Raw genomic sequence first — 21,711 nt, 5'->3', positions numbered from 1 at the left:
ATCAGAAGGAGCACAAAGGTAAAGTAGGAGAAGGAGCAGAAAAGGGTAGCAAGAAGCATAAAGGGTCTGCAAGGAGCAGAAAGGGATCAAAAAGAGATATGAGCAGAAGGGGGATCAAAATAAGCAGAAAGTAGCAGAAAGGTAAAGGAGTAGAAGGAGCCAAGGAGGAGAGAAGACAGTGTCAGAAGAAAAAGAAGACTGTGTCAAATGAAGGAGAAGAAAAGGAGATTGGAGCAGGAAGGACAAGTGAAGTGAACCCTCCACTTTATTCTGATAACCACATCATAAGGCTTTGGTACCTGGGCCTGGCAGGGAAATGTTGGACCTGCTTATCGTCCCAGATAAAAAAAAAAAATATCAGTGTTAATGTGTTCACTTTTATTTACTGAGTGTCAGGAAGCACAGAGTGCCGCTGGGCAGGGGTGTCGCTGATTCATTTGAGCGTCAATTGACCACTCTAGCCAATCTGCAGCACCCATGCCTGACGTCAATCGGTACTTCCGGACACTCCGTTTCAGAAGCCGAATACCACTGAGTGACCTGGAGATCTGGAGCTCGAGGAAGCCTTTGGGGTTTAACCCCTTAATGGAAGCGGTTTAACCCCTTAATGGAAAGAGAGCACCCAGGGCTTCCTGGCATCATAGCATTTTCATTTAGATGAAGTTGTTATGGTGACCAGAATGTTCCTTTAATTTGCTTAAAGGAACACTATAGTGTCAGGAATACAAATATGTATTCCTGACACCATAGTTGTGAAAACGCTATTCACCTTGGCTTTATGTGATAATGACTATGCCCCTTCCCTTCATGACACTGTCAAAAAGGGACCAAGCATGGATGTCATTACAATTATGCCTTCCCCCGCAAAAAATCCTGTGGATGCCCATGGGGGAGATAGAGGAGAAGAGAGGCCACCTGGGGAGTGGGGGTTAGAGAAAAGAGACCACCAGGGGAAGGGGGGGAAGAGACCACCTGGGGGGAAGAGGAGAGACCCCCTGGGGAGGGGGGGTGGAGAGACCACGAGGGGAGTGGGAGAGAGGTGAGACCACGAGGGGAGAGGTGGGAGAGGTGAGACCACGAGGGGAGAGGGAGGAGTGTTGAGACCACGAGGGGAGAGGGAGGAGTGTTGAGACCACGAGGGGAGAGGGAGGAGTGTTGAGACCACGAGGGGAGAGGGAGGAGTGTTGAGACCACGAGGGGAGAGGGAGGAGTGTTGAGACCACGAGGGGAGAGGGAGGAGTGTTGAGACCACGAGGGGAGAGGGAGGAGTGTTGAGACCACAAGGGGAGAGGGAGGAGTGTTGAGACCACGAGGGGAGGGGGGGGGAGAGGTGAGATCATGAGGGGAGGGGGGAGAGGTGAGATCACGAGGGGAGGGGGGAGAGGTGAGATCACGAGGGGAGGGGGGAGAGGTGAGATCACGAGGGGAGTGGGCAGTGGGCAAAGCTACGAGGGGAAGAGAGGGAGATGAGAGACCACTAGGGGAGGAGGGGGGCAGAGAGACCACAAGAGGAGGAGGGGGGCAGAGAGACCACGAGAGGAGGAGGGTGGGCAGAGAGACCACGAGAGGAGGAGGGGGGCAGAGAGACCACGAGAGGAGGAGGGTGGGCAGAGAGACCATGAGAGGAGGAGGGTGGGCAGAGAGACCACGAGAGGAGGAGGGGGGGCAGAGAGACCACGAGAGGAGGAGGGGGGGCAGAGAGACCACGAGAGGAGGAGGGGGGGCAGAGAGACCACGAGAGGAGGAGGGGGGGCAGAGAGACCACGAGAGGAGGAGGGGGGGCAGAGAGACCACGAGAGGAGGAGGGGGGGCTGAGAGACCACGAGAGGAGAAGGGGGGGCAGAGAGACCACGAGAGGAGGAGGGGGGGGCAGAGAGACCACGAGAGGAGGAGGGGGGGCAGAGAGACCACGAGAGGAGGAGGGTGGGCAGAGAGACCACGAGAGGAGAGGGGGGGGGCAGAGAGACCACGAGAGGAGAAGGGGGGGGCAGAGAGACCACGAGAGGAGGAGGGGGGGCAGAGAGACCACGAGAGGAGGAGGGGGGCATAGAGACCACGAGAGGAGGAGGGGGGGCAGAGAGACCACGAGAGGAGGAGGGGGGGCAGAGAGACCACGAGAGGAGGAGGGGGGGCAGAGAGACCACGAGGGGAGGAGGGGGGGCAGAGAGACCACGAGGGGAGGAGGGGGGCAGAGAGACCACGAGGGGAGGAGGGGGGGCAGAGAGACCACGAGGGGAGGAGGGGGGGCAGAGAGACCACGAGGGGAGGAGGGGGGGCAGAGAGACCACGAGGGGAGGAGGGGGGGCAGAGAGACCACGAGGGGAGGAGGGGGGGCAGAGAGACCACGAGGGGAGGAGGGGGGGCAGAGAGACCACGAGGGGAGGAGGGGGGGCAGAGAGACCACGAGGGGAGGAGGGGGGGCAGAGAGACCACGAGGGGAGGAGGGGGGGCAGAGAGACCACGAGGGGAGGAGGGGGGGCAGAGAGACCACGAGGGGAGGAGGGGGGGCAGAGAGACCACGAGGGGAGGAGGGGGGCAGAGAGACCACGAGGGGAGGAGGGGGGGCAGAGAGACCACGAGGGGAGGAGGGGGGGCAGAGAGACCACGAGGGGAGGAGGGGGGGCAGAGAGACCACGAGGGGAGGAGGGGGGGCAGAGAGACCACGAGGAGAGGAGGGGGCAGAGAGACCACGAGGGGAGGAGGGGGAGAGGAGAGACCACGAGGGGAGGGGGTGAGGAGAGATCACGAGGGGAGGGGGTGAGGAGAGATCACGAGGGGAGGGGGTGAGGAGAGATCACGAGGGGAGGGGGTGAGGAGAGATCACGAGGGGAGGGGGTGAGGAGAGATCACGAGGGGAGGGGGTGAGGAGAGATCACGAGGGGAGGGGGTGAGGAGAGATCACAAGGGGAGGGGGTGAGGAGAGACAACGAGGGGAGGGGGTGAGGAGAGATCAAGAGGGGAGGGGGTGAGGAGAGACAACGAGGGGAGGGGGTGAGGAGAGACAATGAGGGGATGGGGGAGAGACAACGAGGGGAATGGGGGGGAGAGACAATGAGGGGAATGGGGGGGAGAGACCACGATGGGAATGGGCAGTGGTGTATCCTGGTTTTGTGCTGCCCTTCGCATGACAAAACTTAGGCTCTACCCCCCGCAATCCTCCCCCTCCCCCTGCAAACCGACCTTCCCCGCCTTCTAAATACACACACACATTCACTGACAGACACACATACACTAGCTAACAGACACGCATACGCTCTAACTAACAGACACACACTAACAGACACAGACACACACTAACAGACACACATACACCCTCACTAACAGACACACATACACCCTCACAGACACACATACACACTTTTTTTTAAAAAAAAATACAATCCCCCCCAGACAGTGGCGTACACACAACCCATGGGGCCACGGTACGAAAACTGATCCTTGCCCCCAACACATGGCGGCAGCACCTGGTCGCAGGGATCGCAGGGCTGCGAACGCGGTATGTACGCCAGCACATGCAGATACACATACACTTAAATGACCACTACAGACACCTAGATCACATCAGCTCAATGAAGTGGTCTGGGTGCCAGGTCCCTCTAGTTTTAAGCCTGCAGCTGAAAACATAGCAGTTTCATAGAGGGTTTTCACTGAGGGTTAATCCAGCCTCTAGTGGCTGTCTCATTGACAGCCGCTAGAGGAGCTTCCGCGATTCTCACTGTGAAAATCACAGTGAGAAGATGTTGAACATCCACAGGAAAGCATTGAGTAATGCTTTCCTATGGGCGGTTTGAATGCGCGCGTGGCTCTTGCCACGCATGCGCATTCAGAGCTGAGAGGCGGATCGGGGCGGAGAGATCCCCAGCACCAAGGGAGTCCGGCGCTGGAGAAAGGTAAGTGCTTAAGAGACACACACTCTCACAGACACACACACACTCATGAACAGACGCATACACACTAGCTAAAAGATGCATACACACTAGCTAACAGACACATACACACTAGCTAACAGACACACATTTACTGACAGACACACACACACAGTAACAGACACAAAGTAACACTAACATTAACACAAACTAACACACATACACACACTAACACTAACACACAGTAACACACAGTAACACACAGTAACACACAGTAACACACAGTAACACACAGTAACACACAGTAACACACACCCACTCTAACACACACCCACTCAAACACACACCCACTCTAACACACACCCACTCTAACACACACCCACTCTAACACACACCCACTCTAACACACACCCACTCTAACACACACCCACTCTAACACACACCCACTCTAACACTAACACACTCTAACACTAACACACTCTAACACTAACACACTCTAACACTAACACACTCTAACACTAACACACTCTAACACACACACTAACACACACACTAACACACATACTAACACACATACTAACACACATACTAACACACATACTAACACACTTTTTTTTTTATTTAATCCCCCAGCCTCCTTACCTTTTGGAGAGCTGAGGGGATTCCCTGGGGTCTAGTGGTGTCACCCGGCGGGTGGGGAAGCTGGCGGGCAGAGCCGGAAGATGACATCATCTTCCGGCTCCGGTATCAGTGCGGTGCGCGAGGGAGCTGAAGAGGAAGCACTCAGGGGAGAGTGCTCCCTAGCGCGCCCACCAGCGATACCAGGGCCAGCCTCGAGGGGACCTGGGCCCTCCAGGAGAAGAGGCTGGCCACAGTGGCATACATACCGGGTCGCAGGGCGGCCGGGCCCCCTGGTGGGCCGGGCCTGGTCGCAGCCGCAACCCCAGTGTGTACGTCACTGCCCCCAGACTCCGTACCTTTGGGAATGCAGGGGGAAGGGGGGTTCTCACTTTCCCTGGGGTCCGGTGGGGCTGCTGGGCGGGCGGCCGGCCGGTGAGTGAATATTCCAGCTCCCGGCATTACTCTGCGGCGCACAGGCGGCGCTGGCGAGGGAGCACCGATTTGTGAGCTCTCTGCTCAGCTCCCTCGCCAGCGTCGGCCGCCTGCCTGGATTGTTTGTTAGCCGCCAGGCTAACAAGACATTTGCCTGGGCATTTGGGGGCGGCTTTTTTTGCCGCCCCCTGGAAAGCGCCACCCAAGGCAAATGCCTTGTTTTCCTCACGGTTAATATGTCCCTGGGAATGTGGGGGGGTGGGGGGGGGTAGAGGAGAGACCACGAGGGGAATGGAGAGGGGGGGCAATCCTTGCAGGCTTTTTAATTTAAACACACACTGTGTGCAGCACTGGCGTTGGTTCACGTGGCAGATCATATGGGTGGGGCATTGTCATGTCACATGGTGGGCAGCACATATGAGGGGTGGCACATTTTTCTTTTGCCTAGGGTGGCAAAATTCCTTGCACCGGCCCTGGTGGTCATGCAGGGGCGTTGTAAATACTTTTTCGCGAAGGGAGCCAGAAGGTCTAAGGATGGCCCTGAATGTAACAAACACTATCATAAAGACAGCTTCACATGTCTCCCCACATAAAAACAGAACAGATGAATACGATTTAATTATTACAGTCTTTTGCCATTGTACAAAAGTGCAATCTGAAAATTAAAGCTATGCCTCATACATTAATATTCATTTTTCAGCATAAAGGCACAGCAGCAAAACACGTCTAGTTCAGTGCTGGGAACATAAAGCATTTGGGGACATTCATTGTAAAGTTGCAGTTCTTCTTGGACTGCTACCTTGAACCTTGACGTCACCTTACGAGGCAGATCCTTACGTGCTAGGCTGCATAATCCTAACATAACAAAGTCTTGTTAAATAGTTGAAAGGAACAGAAAATAATTTCACTAGTATAAGCAGCCCTGACATAATTTATCCCAGGATTAGAGCTTGGCAGAATCGACGCCAACTCGGTGCCAAGAAACAAAAGCCTTTTGGAGAGCTTAAAGCAACAGACTTCTGAAGAAGCATGCAAAGAAGAGCAGTATTAAGTGTATCTTTGGCAGTGATTAACAAGTACTCAACTGGCTTGGCATAAATCACAATATTTGAGAAATAGTCAAATTCCACCACCTGTTCCTAAGAGTCTGTGAAAAAGAGAGATGCCTCTTTATTGGGAAAATAAATCCTAAGAGTGGCAAAGAAAGGCAATTCTGTCTGTCAAGTGTCAGTGTTCTTGTGGGATTCTGACCGCTATGCTGTCATTCACAAGAACACAAGCTCGAGTGTATTGCTTTCCTGTGAAAACTCATGTAGTTTTCTTCAATGTGTCAGCATGTTCCAAAGTTCTATGGCTGCCCCTTGAACTAACGCAATGTTCCACTCTGCTGAATGGTTGCATGTACCCAGTGGAAGTACAAACATAACCCTTTAATATTCTATGCTGGGATCCCAAATATCCTTCAATTATATGGTGGTGGGTCCATGCTGGAATATACCGTATTTGTCATCTCCCAGTTTCAGAACTTCGCTAAACCATCAACCGCAAAAAAACAAAAACTAGGTGTCCTTATTCATTGGAATAGTTATCAAGATAGCAAAGAAAAGTTCACACCAGTTGCAGACATTATGAACACTGTGAAGTATGTTTTGAAGGGGTTCTGCCATATTAATTTTAGCATGCAGGGAGTGGACAAAAATAACAGAAACCTCAAATCACACAAGCAAAGAGGAACATCAAAAAAGCAGCTCTCTGACAGGACACTTTGTGGTTTAGTGAACAACATAATCCATATATGGTGCATGATACATTAGGAAACAACTTGTATCCATGGCATGTTCAGCTCATAGCAGATGAAGTCAGGAGTCGAATGAATTAGTAGCCACGAGTACAAGACAGATGTCCGTGGTCCAAAGAAACCTATATGGATCTTCTTGTGCATGCTCAATAGCCACTTTAGTTATGAAAAACTCAAAAGAGACAGGCGTATGGACGACTGCTTCCCTCTCCTGATGTTGTTTCTAGCACTGAATAAATTATATCCCATTTGCTAGTAATGTTCTGTCAATATAGAAGTATAAAAAAAATGACTCAAATCAATCAAAAATTCTGCGGTTGTGTGTTTAAAATCGTTTAATGTTCAAACTGTTTCCTATTTTTAGGATTCTGGGAATATGTTTAAGATATTTTTCTACTCTTGGAAAAAGGTGTTTGATACTGTAGTACAGTTCTTTCACTGTATGTCTAAAAAGGAGACATTAAAGGAACACTTCAAAGACAAGTCGCATGCCCCTGCCTTACCCACTCCAAGTATTTGGGGTTCTCTGAGCACTGCTCCACGCCTCTACTGGTAATGCTGGAGAGATGGTCGTTCCTAAGCATGAGCAGAGAGTGATCTGCTGACTTAGCTAATGAACTAAGCCCTGTATTTCAGGGCTTAGCTTACAAGAATGAACAGAAGTTCCTACTTTGGAACTTCCAGCTCTCTGGCATTAGTACTTGAGGTGAGCAGTGGTACCTGGCTGATTCCAGGTAATAGATCAAACTATTCAAAAAAAATTGATTGCTTACAATGGGTGGTGAGTGCAATAGCCCTCTTGGCACCATACCCACTACAGCAAGCATTTAGTGTTCCTTTAGACACTGGGCTTTCCTGCCATGCTCTGACCTTTTGGCGTCCCAATGATACGAAAAACTAGCCTCTCAACAAAACCTTAGAAATTATCTTAGAAGACAAAAAATTAAAAGTGACGAAAGCACATTCAAAATTATTAGTAAAATAAATAAAGCATTGCTAGAAACTAATATGTAATTAAGGAACAAAGCACAACAGTATGTTGGCAACCAATTCCATCTAATAAACAATTTAAAGGTACACTCTAAACGGCTCATTGTAGTGGGTTTAAGGAAAACAGTCTGTGGACACCATTCATCTGTAAAATCATTTTATAAATTTGAATAAATACAGTTGCAAGAAAAAGTATGTGAACCCTTTGCAATGATATAGATTTCTGCACAAATTGGTCATAAAATGTGATCTGATCATCATCTAAGTCACAACAATAGACAATCACAGTCTGCTTAAACTAATAACACACAAAGAATAAAATGTTGCCATGTTTTTATTGAACACACCATGTAAACATGCTTTGTGTGTTATTAGTTTAAGCAGACTGTGGTTGTCTATTGTTGTGACTTAGATGATGATTAGATCACATTTTATGACCAATTAGTGCAGAAATCCATATCATTCCAAAGGGTTCACATACTTTTTCTTGCAACTGTAAATATAGATTTGAATCAATAAATATAGAGCTATTAAGGAGTCTACACTTGGCCCATCTCTGGACCTCAACACGAGTCCATCCAACAGTGGGTGGCAGTGACAGGCTGACAGCATTGTGGGCAATTTAGTGCTATGCTTAGGACACTTTTAAACCGCTTCCCTAGATCTTTTGTTTGCTGCACAACATTATAATCTAGATCAGCACTTAAACTCTTACAAATGTTATCACTTTGTAAATACTGAGCTAGCAAGACTTGTACATTATAGACTTTAAATGTGAACAGTGAATATCTTGTTTGGAACTTTTAAAGCACTTACCAATGCCAGTGTTTGCTCCTGTGACTATGACCACCTTCCCAGACAGATCACAGCCCTGGAGTATGTCCATGGCAGTAGAATTCCCATCATATTTTTGCCTGGTGCTTATTTTCGTAGGCTGATCATCAACAGTGAAGGCAAGTCTTGGATCGAGGTAAGTCGTCCTCTTGTTCAAGTGACTGTGGGTCAAAAATAACCGCATTAAAAGGTTGTAAATCTGTCTCCTGAGTCAACGACATCGCAACGGTGGTAACTCACAATAGAAACACTCATTGCTGATAAAATCTATTAAAATCTATTAAAGTTTAAGCATGTTGGTAGTAGAATACATTCTGTTAGAGTGACCACAATACCACTAAAATAATATACATTGTGAAAACCCTTTTTGTGTGATTTCACGTAGTTTCCTCCTTTGGACTGTATCACATGCAACACCTGAATTATTACTCTATTTAAATGCCATTATGCACTTAAGTTTCAGACTCTTTCCCTATCCGTGTAGTGGAAACTGGTTGAATAGCATCTTATGATGCAACACTGTGATTTAAATCACACAAAGAGTTGTCAGGATTATATTGATCCAACACGCAGAATAGAAGCACACCCTAGAACTAAGGGTAACGTATTACCAGGCCTTAGAATGCCCGGATTTAACGTACCCAAGAATAGTAAAAAAAAAGCCAGAAGTTAAGGGTGCCAGAAATCAGGGAAGTCAAGACAAAGCCTAAGTCAAAAACCACAAAACCACTATCAGGCACACACTCTCGGATAATCATCTAGAGGAAACCATGACAGGGCAATGAACTAAGGGAATATGAGAGTTTAAATAACCCTTTTGCAGATCCAATTGGATGTACCTAGCCCTTGACCCAAAAACGTGCGTGTTCGTCTTTTGCGTGACGTCACCCGCACATCGACGTTGTGTTTAGTGTGGATGGACGTGGGGCTATATAATTGCGTGGGTCTGCAGTGGCCAGTGGCCACTGCCAATTTTGCAAAAGCTAGGCATGATAGCTGAAGACTGCCGAGAGGCACTCCCCTCTATCTTCGGAAGGTAATTATCTCAGTTTTCGTCACATGGAGACGAAGAATACGTGACAGGAGTCTTCCATAAGCATATCACAACAGCCAGAGGACCATCCAGCGTATAACCGCACACAATCTGACTTGCATGTAAACTATGTTTGAAAAAAAGTATAAGAACTAATCAATGGTCAGCTGATTTACTTCCTATTTAATTTCCACTTAAAATTACGTTATTCATATTCCAAATGTGCCTCCTAGCCAACATTTACCAAGAATGTACCATTTTCTGAATTGAAACAATACCCATTATTAGTGTTCATTTTGCTCTATTTGAATATCTCATCCCTGTGGTGTGATTCCAATGAATACTACCAACAATCTCCAACACAACAAATATAGCAGAGCAGAAATATTGATTGATAATATAATTATTACATTCTGAATAGAGTGACAGGTGATATTGCACTGCTCTCATAGTTACATAGGTTAAAAAGAGACATGAGTCCAACCTTCTGTTTTTGCTGTTGATCCGAAGGAAGGAAAAACAAAAAGTGCTTCCCAATTTAAAATAAAAAATAGGAAAAAATACATTGAAGAGTAGTCATAAATGGTACATTTTCAAGCTGGATAAAAGTGGTAAATGGGGGTTCAGTTCTGGGACCGCTTCTATTTATCATATTTATAAATGATGTTGAAAATAAACATTGAAAGTCATGTTTCACTGTTAGCAGATGAGACAAAACTATAAATTACTTACTGTATTACTGTAAAGTAGTACAATGTGAGCAAGATAATACTTCTCTGCAGAGGGATTTAGAGAACCTGGTGGAAACAGTAGATAGCGTGTGCTGCGTCCCAGCCGTCCCCTCTACACTGTAAGTGGCACTAGGGGCGGACTGCCCCACCTGTTAGTACACCACTGGCAGAATACCTGTCCAAACGTTTAGTAGACAACTCTTTAATTCGGTATCCTTAAATATGACAATCCCACATAAGGATAACAAAAAAGGGAGTTATCTACTAAACAAATGAAAAAGTCTAATTAACAAAAGGGCTTTTGAAGTTTTATTATATAAAATTAATAATATTATATGTGCGGCCCAAGACAATTCCTCTCCGCTCAATGCGGAAAGCAAAAGGTTGGACCCCCATGATCTAGACCAATTTATTTTAGTTTCAACACTAACCTATTGTGTGGAACTGTATCAAATGCCTTGGCAAAATCCAAGTAGATCACATCCACTGCAACACCCTGATCTATACTTCTACTTCTTTGCAAAATGCAATTAAGTTAGCTTGACATGACCTATATTTCATAATACCATGCTAATGTTTTTGACAATTACAATGATTTTCCAAATTAATTTCTGAAAATTACCCCTTACTAACCCTTCAAATACTTTACGAGCCACTGAAGTCATAGAAACATAGAATGTGACGGCAGATAAGAACCATGCGGCCCATGTAGTCTGCCCAATTTTCTAAATACTTTCATTAGTCCCTGGCCTTATCATATAGCTAGGATAGCCTTATGCATAGCCCACGCATGCTTAAACTTCTTTACTGTGTTAACCTCTACAACTTCAGCTGGAAGGCTATTCCATGCATCCACTACCCTCTCAGTAAAGTAATACTTCCTGAAATTAGTTTTAAATCTTTGCCCTTCTAATTTAAGACTATGTCCTCTTGTTGTAGTAGTTTTTTTTTTCTTTTACATATAGTCTCCTCCTTTACTGTGTTGATCCCCTATGTATTTAAATGTTTCTATCATATCCTCCTCGTCACGTCTTTCCTCCAAGCTATACATGTTAAGATCCTTTAACCTTTCCTGGTAAGTTTTATCCTACAATCCATGAACCAGTTTAGTAGCCCTTCTCTGAACTTTCTCCAAAGTATCAACATCCTTCTTGAGATACGATCTCCAGTACTGTGTTCAATGCTTCAAGGTCTCACCAGTGTTCTTTACAATGGTGCGAGCACTTCTCTATTTCTACTGCTAATACCTCTCCCTATACAACCAAGCATAGGAACACTGTAGTGTCCCTCTGCCCCACTCAAAAGTGGAAGCTGCAAGCGAAACGCGTCAAGTGAAGACTGAGGACAATACTATAGGACTGGTTTTTATATAGCTCACTTTTTTAATATTAAATATACTTTTACCATTTATATAATTTACATATAATTTTTATATTTACTTAATAAAATATATATTTTTAATTTATCCAGTCATATATTGTACCTCATATTCATACTGCTGCTGTTCCGGGTCCACGTATATCCCTAGGTGAGGACACCTCAACCCTCTGCCAGTCCTTACATTGGCTTCCTGTATGCTATAGGAGTCAATTCAAGGTACTAACTCACACCTATAAAGCACTGAACAACTCTAGCCCCTCTTATATCTCCTCACAGATCCATAGGTATGTCCCTTCTCGGTCTCTCCGCTCTGCCCGTGACCACCTCCTGTCTGTTGTACGCACCCGTACGGCCAACTCACGCTTGCAGGACTTCTCGCGGGTGGCTCCCTTCCTATGGATTAGCCTGCCTACCGCCATCAGACTCTCCCCTAGTCTTGCATCTTTTAAGAAGTGCCTTAAAACCCATCTCTTTAGGAAAGCTTATGGCCTCCAAGACTAACCCCTACCTCACATACCTGTCTCTTGCCCTCTCCTAAAGGGCAGCCCACCTTACTTGATTGCAAATTCCTGTCCTAATGTGTTTTACACCCCACCTCCTATAGAATGTAAGCTCGATTGAGCAGGGTCCTCTTCAACCTATTGTTCCTGTAAGTTTATTTGTAATTGTCCTATTTATAGTTAAATCCCCTCTCATAATATTGTAAAGCGCTACGGAATCTGTTGGCACTATATAAATGGCAATAATAATAATAATAATAATAATTGTTCCACCTAAAGCTCCACACACTAGAGCAGGTCATTGCTCTAGTTTATCCCCATCCATTTGAGAACCACACTGTGTTGACAATCACAAATAAATACACAGATGGGGATTATTCTGTCCAGGCTCCATAAATAGAGCTCATGAAGCTCTGAAAAATGTGAGCGTACCTTTGGCACTAATACTGTATTTGAACTATTGTCACTACATATTGCATTATTATTGTGTTTTTTCTTTCTTTAAGATATAGGGACTACTTGTTGGTGAATAGCTGCTATTAGATTAGATAGAGAGCACGTATTACTACCTTTTTGTACAGGGTGACAATATGATGAAGGGGTCTGGCTGCCTAAGGTGACCCTTACGCTCGCAGTTCTATCATTTTCAGCAAAGATTTTGAACCCTTTTTCAATATAGGAACCACATCTGCCTTCCTCCAATCCTCTGGTTCAATTCATGAAAGAAAAGAATAGTTCACCCTGTACAGGGTTAAACTATTCATCTAGTGTAAGTCATCCACCTGTGACTAAGTCTTCAATCAGGTCAGTAATTTAAAAGCACGTTTATAATTTGCAATACTCACTCAACAAAGTACGTCTGTCCATTGTCATCTGTTTCTTGTTCCCAGCCGTAAGGCAGATCTACAAAACCAAAACAGAAAATACAATACTCAATAAGTGATAAATTGGCGCAGTATTTAAAGTGCAAGAATGCACTTGAGAAACGCTTCAGTATGCTTGAGAAAGCGGGGAACGAGACGGGGCAAAATGCGCTGATTCCCTGCTATTCCAGAAATAGCTTTGCTGGACATGTATTGAGCTTGCAAGCGGACCGTGAGAATCACTTCAAAAGTTTTGAACCTTGGTCCAAACAACGGGACTTTTAAATATTTGGATATATTTCCTAACTAAATAAAAGAAGGCTGGTAGTGTGGAGTCCTGCTGTTTATACAGATTGGATCTCATGTACTCAAGGTGCTGATCCCCCTGGAGCTGGATAGTCCTGAGTGGTACTCTATCAACTCTACACTTGTGAGTGTACACCTATTTATTGTTGTTTATTTATATAAAGAATTTATAATATTGCACTAGGTTGTTGTCTCTGTTTTATCCCTCAGAACTACATGTGAAATTAAGCAAGTATCTGGCATATATATGTTTTTTAATCCACACACAAGTTGCGGTCGCTATTTGTTTTGGTAATTAGTGGGTATATTGTAATGTTAGATTGCCAGTTTGTTTTGTGGCGCAGTATTTAAAGTGCAAGAATGCACTTGAGAAACGCTTCAGTATGCTTGAGAAAGCGGGGAACGAGACGGGGCAAAATGCGCTGATTCCCTGCTATTCCAGAAATAGCTTTGCTGGACATGTATTGAGCTTGCAAGCGGACCGTGAGAATCACTTCAAAAGTTTTGAACCTTGGTCCAAACAACGGGACTTTTAAATATTTGGATATATTTCCTAACTAAATAAAAGAAGGCTGGTAGTGTGGAGTCCTGCTGTTTATACAGATTGGATCTCATGTACTCAAGGTGCTGATCCCCCTGGAGCTGGATAGTCCTGAGTGGTACTCTATCAACTCTACACTTGTGAGTGTACACCTATTTATTGTTGTTTATTTATATAAAGAATTTATAATATTGCACTAGGTTGTTGTCTCTGTTTTATCCCTCAGAACTACATGTGAAATTAAGCAAGTATCTGGCATATATATGTTTTTTAATCCACACACAAGTTGCGGTCGCTATTTGTTTTGGTAATTAGTGGGTATATTGTAATGTTAGATTGCCAGTTTGTTTTGTGCGTGATAATATTATATATATATATATATATATATATATAAAAATATATATCCAAGATAGCACTCCAGGGACTTATATAAAAATTAACTTTTATTACCTTCCAGTAAAAACAGGGAACATCAACGTTTCAGCTTGATCTCCTCAAGCTTTCGTCAGGATCCTGACGAAAGCTTGAGAAGATCAAGCTGAAACGTTGATGTTCGCTGTTTTTACTGGAAGGTAATAAAAGTTAATTTTTATATAAGTCCCTGGAGTGCTATCTTGGATATATTTTTTTGAATTTTTGGCTGACAAGCACCGGGCATTCACCATTCATACAGGAGGAGTGCAAGATTATCTTTTGTTATATATATATATATATATATATATATATATATATTACACACACACACGTTGGAATTAGAGTAATTTTTATGTTTATTAGTGGGGAGAAGCAAATATCTATGGGTATGAAGGGTTCTTAGTGTCCTCACAATCAGTTATTTGTAACCATTTTAGTTTTCATTAAGTGTCAAAACCATTTAATCTTAAAGTGTTTTTTCTGCACAGATGCTGCCCCTTTTTTCTTGGGCAATGCAAAATATTGCCATTTCTGAGATATGGCAAAGTTGGTATTTGACTGTCAATAAATTTTCACTTCTTATTTTCTACAAATGTTATGAAACTTATTGATTTTTATATATAAAATATTATATATATATATATAATTTTTTTTTTTTTTTTTTAAAGAAAAAATTCTCAATTGTCTATGCCTTGAAAGGATGTTCAAAATTACAGTGAACTTGTAAATATAAAAGGCAATAGTTAGCCCAAATAAAGGCTGTTACACCTTCTCTTACCACTTAGGGGCAGTGTTTGACCATAATACACAAGTCTGAAAAATAAGGCAAACATTCTATAAAAAAAAAAAAAAAAAGGTCTTGTCCTGCTTTTGACGATGAAACATTTTTACTAAGAGTCCTTACTAAGAGTTGTACAAGATCATTTTATACGGTCCTTGCAATCCTTGGTACCCATACCTTTAAAGGCTATGGAGAGTTCACACTACAGAAGATATGACAAACTCAAAGTGTATCTTATATATTGACAAAAAATAAGAAATGGGACATGAAGAGGTTTAAGTATTATTCATAACTCAGACTTTTCACATTTCTACATTTTTGTTATTTACAGATATCTATGAATGACCCAGGATGATGTAGCTTATGTGTCTGAATGTTTGATTCTTGCATTTCCTCAAATCTGTGTTTATTAAGGCTCAAATTTAATAATGCTAATCATTATGCAACGTAAACTATTAGTCGTGCAAAGGTTTTATGTATTCTATCGGTCAATCTCTACAATGTTAACTTTTGCATGTAATGTTCCAAGAATTCAGTAGAATGAAGTAGCCAAGTATGAGAGAAATACAGCCCTTCGGGGAGTTTTCATTGCATATGCACCAATTATTCAGCAGAAATTCTGTTTAATAAAAGAGCTAACTGTACCTTGTGCCCAGTCATTTCTGCTCTACTTATGCCTAGACCAAAGTAAGGCAAACAGAAAGAAAATCTCCAGGCACTCTAGGTGTTCAAGCCGCAAGTAGATTCATTGGTACAAAAAAGGAAACAACAACGTTTCGACCTGCTAAGAGGGGTCTTTGTCAAGCTATTTGCTCCAATAAATCTGCCTGCGGTTTGAACACCTAGAGTGCCTGGAAATGTTCTGTTTGCCTTACCAAGTGGGATTGCTGGTCCTGCTCCAGTGCACTGGGTGTCTGCTGGGATGGAGTATCTTCATTTTTTTTCCAGAAGACTTGGAGAGTTCATGAAGTCAACAACCTTAAACGCAGCCAATTAATACACAAGTTGTGTAGTTTGCCAAAGGCAATTGGAAGCAAAGCAATTCCACATTGTCATTAAGAATAAAGAGTTTTTACTTTTACTTTTTTCAATGAGTGCCAGGCCCTATTTTTTACCTGGATGCAGGAGATAACTGAAAAATCAATTCCACGGTTCTCAGGTGGGCCTGTCGCATATGGGACAAAGTAGAACCCTCTCCGAACACACATTTTAAAAAACAGATATTTTTTTTGCAACCAAAGATGCTGATTCATGAAGTTCTAACCAGTGTTTTCAAATATTTACAGCAGAGGTAACATTATATTAGACATTATGTATACAGACAGGTAAAACAGTTATATTGAATAAGGATGCTAGTAGGGCAACATGGACCTCAAGCCTCTGTCAAAGTAGAAGTCCCCAAAAGTGATGTAGGCTTATTGAAAGTTGTCTAGTACATGGTATCATGTAGATAAGAGGAAAGAATAGCCAAAAAAAAAATAAGAAACAGGAAAGTGATCCACGGCAGTTAAAGACCATTACCAACCTCCTGCAATTCTTTTCCGTTTCCCAGTTTTTGGATGTTCCCATTGGGTTTTCTCATCTAGGTGACTATGTAAAAAGAAAAAAATATGTTACTTAACACCTCCAAAGTGTCTCTATTTAGCAGAGACAGTCCCTATTTTTTGGCACAAATCCCACTGTCCCGCTTTTCTAGTATCTCCATATTGTTTGTGTGTCTGAGGGACAGCATGTAAGCTCATTAAGCAGAGCAGTCAACACCTCTGTTCCTGTGCGCCTAACTTGTCTGGTTACACTTACGTGTCTGTTGGTTCACCCATTGCACAGCACTACGGAATTTGCTAGCGCATTATACATAATAATAACAACAACAAAACTCCACAGCAATAACACTCACAGCAATTTATCTTTATAGTACAATAAATGTAAAAAATTTTAGAAAGTTTGTGCAAATAAGATACATTCTAAATGTTCTAAACTAATTATTTTTTACATAAATGGTTGTAAGGCTCCTAAAATTTCTCATTACAGTCCTGCCCCTGTCCACACCCCCATCCAAAGGCACAAATTCTTCTTGACATTTCTGCCGCCTTTGAAACTGTTGATCATGTCCTCCTTCACTAAACTCTTCAATCCCTCGGTCTCTGTGACACTGTCCTCTCATGGTTCTCCTCTTATCTCTCCAAACGTTCATTCAGTGTATCCTTTTGCAATGACGACACCTCCCCTCATCCTCTCTCGGTTGGAGTCCCCCAAGGATCTGTTCTTGGTTCCCTTCTATTTTCTCTTTATACTGCCTCTCTAAGCAAACTCATTAACTCCTTTGGTTTCTGCTACAATCTGTATGCCGACGACAGCTAGATATACATCTCCTCCCCTGATGCCCCCCAAGGGTCCTACAATGTGTCACTGCTTGCCTTTCTTCAATCTCTGATTAGATGTCCTCCCGCTTTCTGAAGCTCAATCTCTCTAAAACTGAGCTTCTGATTTTTCCTCCTCATAATTCTCTCCTAGTTGGTCTGCCCAGTAGTCGAACTGCCCCGTTACAATGTGTAATGAATGCTGCTGTCAGGCTGATCTTTCTCACCCATCGTTCCTCCCATACCTCGCCCCTTTGTAAGATCCTTACACTGGCTTCCTGTATCCTATAGGTGTCAATTCAAAATACTGATTCATAGATATGCCCCTTCTTGGTCTCTTTGCTCTGCCGGTGACCTCCTGTCCATTGCTCGCACCCTTACTGCTAACTTGCGCTTGCAGAACTTGTCGCGGGCGACTCCATTCCTTTGGAGCAGCCTGCCTACCCCCATGAGACTCTCTCCCAGTCTTCAATTGTTTAAGAAGTCCCTCAAAACATATATTTTCAGAAATGCATATGGACTTTCAGAGTAACTTATCCATATCGTATATTATATTTTATATATTAAGTTTAAATAAACTTAATATAAAATGTCCTAGAGACGCGTTTCACCAGAATGGCTTCCTCAATCAGGTGCAATAAACCATCAAGTCCCGCATATGTTTATATACACTGCTCAAAAAAATAAAGGGAACACTTAAACAACACAATGTAACTCCAAGTCAATCACACTTCTGTGAAATCAAACTGTCCACTTAGGAAGCAACAATGAGTGACAATCAATTTCACATGCTGTTGTGCAAATGGGATAGACAACAGGTGGAAATTATAGGCAATTGGCAAGATACCCCGAATAAAGGAGTGGTTCTGCAGGTGGTGACCACTTCTTAGTTCCTATGCTTCCTGGCTGATGTTTTGGTCACTTTTGAATGCTGGCGGTGCTTTCACTCTAGTGGTAGCATGAGACGGGGTCTACAACCCACACAAGTGGCTCAGGTAGTGCAGCTCATCCAGGATGGCACATCAATGCGAGATGTGGTAAGAAGGTTTGCGGTGTCTGTCAGCGTAGTGTCCAGAGCATGGAGGCGCTACCAGGAGACAGGCCAGTACATCAGGAGACGTGGAGGAGGCCGTAGGAGGGCAACAACCCAACAGCAGGACCACTACCTCTGCCTTTGTGCAAGGAGGAACAGGAGGAGCACTGCCAGAGCCCTGCAAAATGACCTCCAGCAGGCCACAAATGTGCATGTGTCTGCTCAAACGGTCAGAAACAGACTCCATGAGGGTGGTATGAGGCCCCGACGTCCACAGGTGGGGGTTGTGCTTACAGCATAACACCATGCAGGACGTTTGGCATTTGCCAGAGAACACCAAGATTGGCAAATTCGCCACTGGCACCCTGTGCTCTTCATATATGAAAGCAGGTTCACACTGAGCACATGTGACAGACGTGACAGAGTCTGGAGATGCTGTGGAGAACATTCTGCTGCCTGCAACATCCTCCAGCATGACCGGTTTGGCAGTGGGTCAGTAGTGGTATGGGGTGGCATTTCTTTGGGGGGGCCGCACAGCTCTCCATGTGCTCACCAGAGGTAGCCTGACTGCCATTAGGTACCGAGATGAGATCCTCAGACCCCTTGTGAGACTATATGCTGGTGCGGTTGGCCCTGGGTTCCTCCTAATGCAAGACAATGCTAGACCTCATGTGGCTGGAGTGCGTCAGCAGTTCCTGCAAGACGAAGACTGGCCCGCTCGTTCCCTAGACCTGAATCCAATTGAGCACATATGGCTCCATCCACCAACGTCACGTTGCACCACAGACTGTCCAGGAGTTGGCAGATGCTTTAGTCCAGGTCTGGGAGGAGCTCCCTCAGGAGACCACCCGCCACCTCATCAGGAGCATGCACAGGCATTGTAGGGAGGTCATACAGGCACGTGGAGGCCACACACACTACTAAGCCTCATTTTGACTTGTTTTAAGGACATTACATCAAAGTTGGATCAGCCTGTAGTGTGTTTTTCCACGTTTTAAGACCTCCATGGGTTGAAAAAATTTGATTTCCACTTTTTTAATTTGTGTGTGATTTTGTTGTCAGTCCATTCAACTATGTAAAGAACAAAGTATTTCAGAAGAATATTTAATTCATTCAGATCTAGGATGTGTTATCTGTGTGTTCCCTTTATTTTTTTGAGCAGTGATATAGATATATATATATATATATAAATACTGTGATCTCCTTCAGGTGTTCCAAGCCCCTTTCTGGAAAGGGATGTCAATCCTTTCAGTTTTGGTGTTGTCCCTTCCTTTTTTTTTTTAGGTTATAGCTCTGGAACATGTGAGTGCCCCATTTTGTGTGTATATTATACTTGTGTACAAAAGGGTACTGCACTATTTCTGTTTTTTATATTTATCTTAAAGGTATACACGGCTTTGGATGTTTAAGGATACATAAACAAATGGTATATTAACATTCTTTGATTCACTAGGTGTATTATTTATTAATATTCACAAATTTAAGCGCTCTGTATTTGGTATCAAACATTTCTGTCTTTAGTGTGTTTTTGGGAGAATTGCATGTCACGGCAAGGGTGCATAACTCACTATTGCACTATGGAATATTGTCTTTGAAGCTGGGTACCCCACAGAAGTCATATGACAGAAGGGGTAATATAAATTGCATTGGAATGTGAAAAGGAAAAGATGCATCATGTGATTAATCAAAGGCTCTGCAAGGTGTGAGATTCTACACTTGAAAAGCCAGAATGTCTGGCTTCAGCCATATGGCCTGTACTTCTTAATTGATGAGTCAGTCAGTCAGTCAATCTTTTTGATATGTTAATGGCCATTAGCCTTGTTTCAGTATCATATCCAAAAGAAAAAAACATTAATATTTACCCACAAAATAATAATAAAGCCTCATTTTTGTTATATTTGGAATGTGACAAGCGCCATCTTCTAAACAAGCCCAAACTTGTTTGACATAAATTAACCATAGGGGAAGGGATTTTGATGTACGCTATTTTGGGTTGCAAGTAAGGTGTGTAAGAGATCTATGGAATGGAAAAATAATAAATTCGTAGATGCAATTACTATTTCTGTGGCAGGTACATAAGAGAAGATAGAACCACATTTTTACATTGGGATTGATGTGGGTCTGGACACAAGGGGGTGGTCACTTAGTGTCTCTATAGATATGCCTTAACTCCACCTCTGGGTAAGGCGTGACAATCCACAGGGTATATCTCTAGTTATACTGAAGTGTGCCTGGTACTTGCTTGAGGGGCCAGAATCTAATTCTAAGTGAGTCACCATCTTTCTTAGCAGAGATCCCCTGTAGCCGAAGTGTTACTTTAAAAAATTGAGTGAGTAATTAGGACTTCTGTTATTTCATCTGTTATTTAGTTTTTATCTGTTGTTGGTGTAAATAATTTTGATTGTCATATTTTTGTATGCACTGTGACTATTTATTGCTCATAATAAATATTCCTTTATTAAGTTCTGCCTTTGTCTGATAAAGACTGATATAGAATTATGTTACCTGAAGAGACTAGTTAGTATTTTGCAATTACATAGATATTGTGCTAAGTTACATTTGGTGGGTTTTTATTATTGATTTACCTGGGGGACCAAGGCACCCCATTTATAAATTGTCTTGGTGGTGGCAGCGTTAAAATAGTAATATTTATATTATTATTCATAAGTGTGGGTGGTGTTAAGTGGGATTGTATCATTTTTTTCCGGTCTAGTGCAGACAAATAGTGAACTTTAACCCCTTTACCACCACAACTACCTCACGCACAATCTTGAAGTAGAGTGTGTTCGTGACATTGCACATCACAGTGTGATAGCAGCTAAGAGATTTATTTTTTCTGCACTGTCAATTATTACACTTGTATTTGAATAAGCTCTCAAATACATCAACTGTTTTTGATTGTATTTTGAGCATCTTACTTTGCAAAGTAAACCCATCCATCCTTGGTACTCCTCTCTTCCCATCCTGGTGGCAACTCATCCTCACTGTCCGTGTCATCCAAGCCTGCGTATTTTAGGGCTGCCATGGCACTGCGGATGAAAACAGAAAGCTATTTTTGAGTAAGATTGGAAATCAGGAAAGGAACAGTTCAAATTCAGTAGCCTAACATGTACCATATTCCTACCACCAGAGGTCCCCCTAGCTCAACAAAACTAAAAACAAACACATGGTACACTGAACCAGATAGTTGTCAAACAGAAACCACATGGAGAAGCTTTATAAACCCTT

General features: G+C 43.6%; 1 protein-coding gene across 2 annotated transcripts in view; it reads right to left on the bottom strand.

Moving 5' to 3' along the window:
• The window catches only part of WWOX (WW domain containing oxidoreductase), a 771,960-nt gene extending 750,452 nt beyond the window's left edge, over positions 1-21,508 (bottom strand). For both annotated transcript variants that reach the window (XM_063438073.1, XM_063438074.1), the window contains exons 1-4: positions 21,402-21,508; positions 16,616-16,680; positions 13,031-13,088; positions 8,524-8,702 (exon numbers count right to left, since the gene is read on the bottom strand). In XM_063438073.1, the coding sequence (XP_063294143.1) occupies positions 8,524-8,702; positions 13,031-13,088; positions 16,616-16,680; positions 21,402-21,508 (409 nt within the window). The remainder of the gene's footprint in view (positions 1-8,523; positions 8,703-13,030; positions 13,089-16,615; positions 16,681-21,401) is intronic.
• Between the last annotated feature and the right edge of the window lie 203 nt (positions 21,509-21,711).

This window comes from Pelobates fuscus, chromosome 12 (genome assembly GCF_036172605.1).
Source record: "Pelobates fuscus isolate aPelFus1 chromosome 12, aPelFus1.pri, whole genome shotgun sequence".
NCBI lineage: Eukaryota > Metazoa > Chordata > Amphibia > Anura > Pelobatidae > Pelobates > Pelobates fuscus.
The sequence above is the reverse complement of the archived record's forward strand: the minus strand, read 5'-3'. Positions and strand labels throughout refer to the sequence as shown.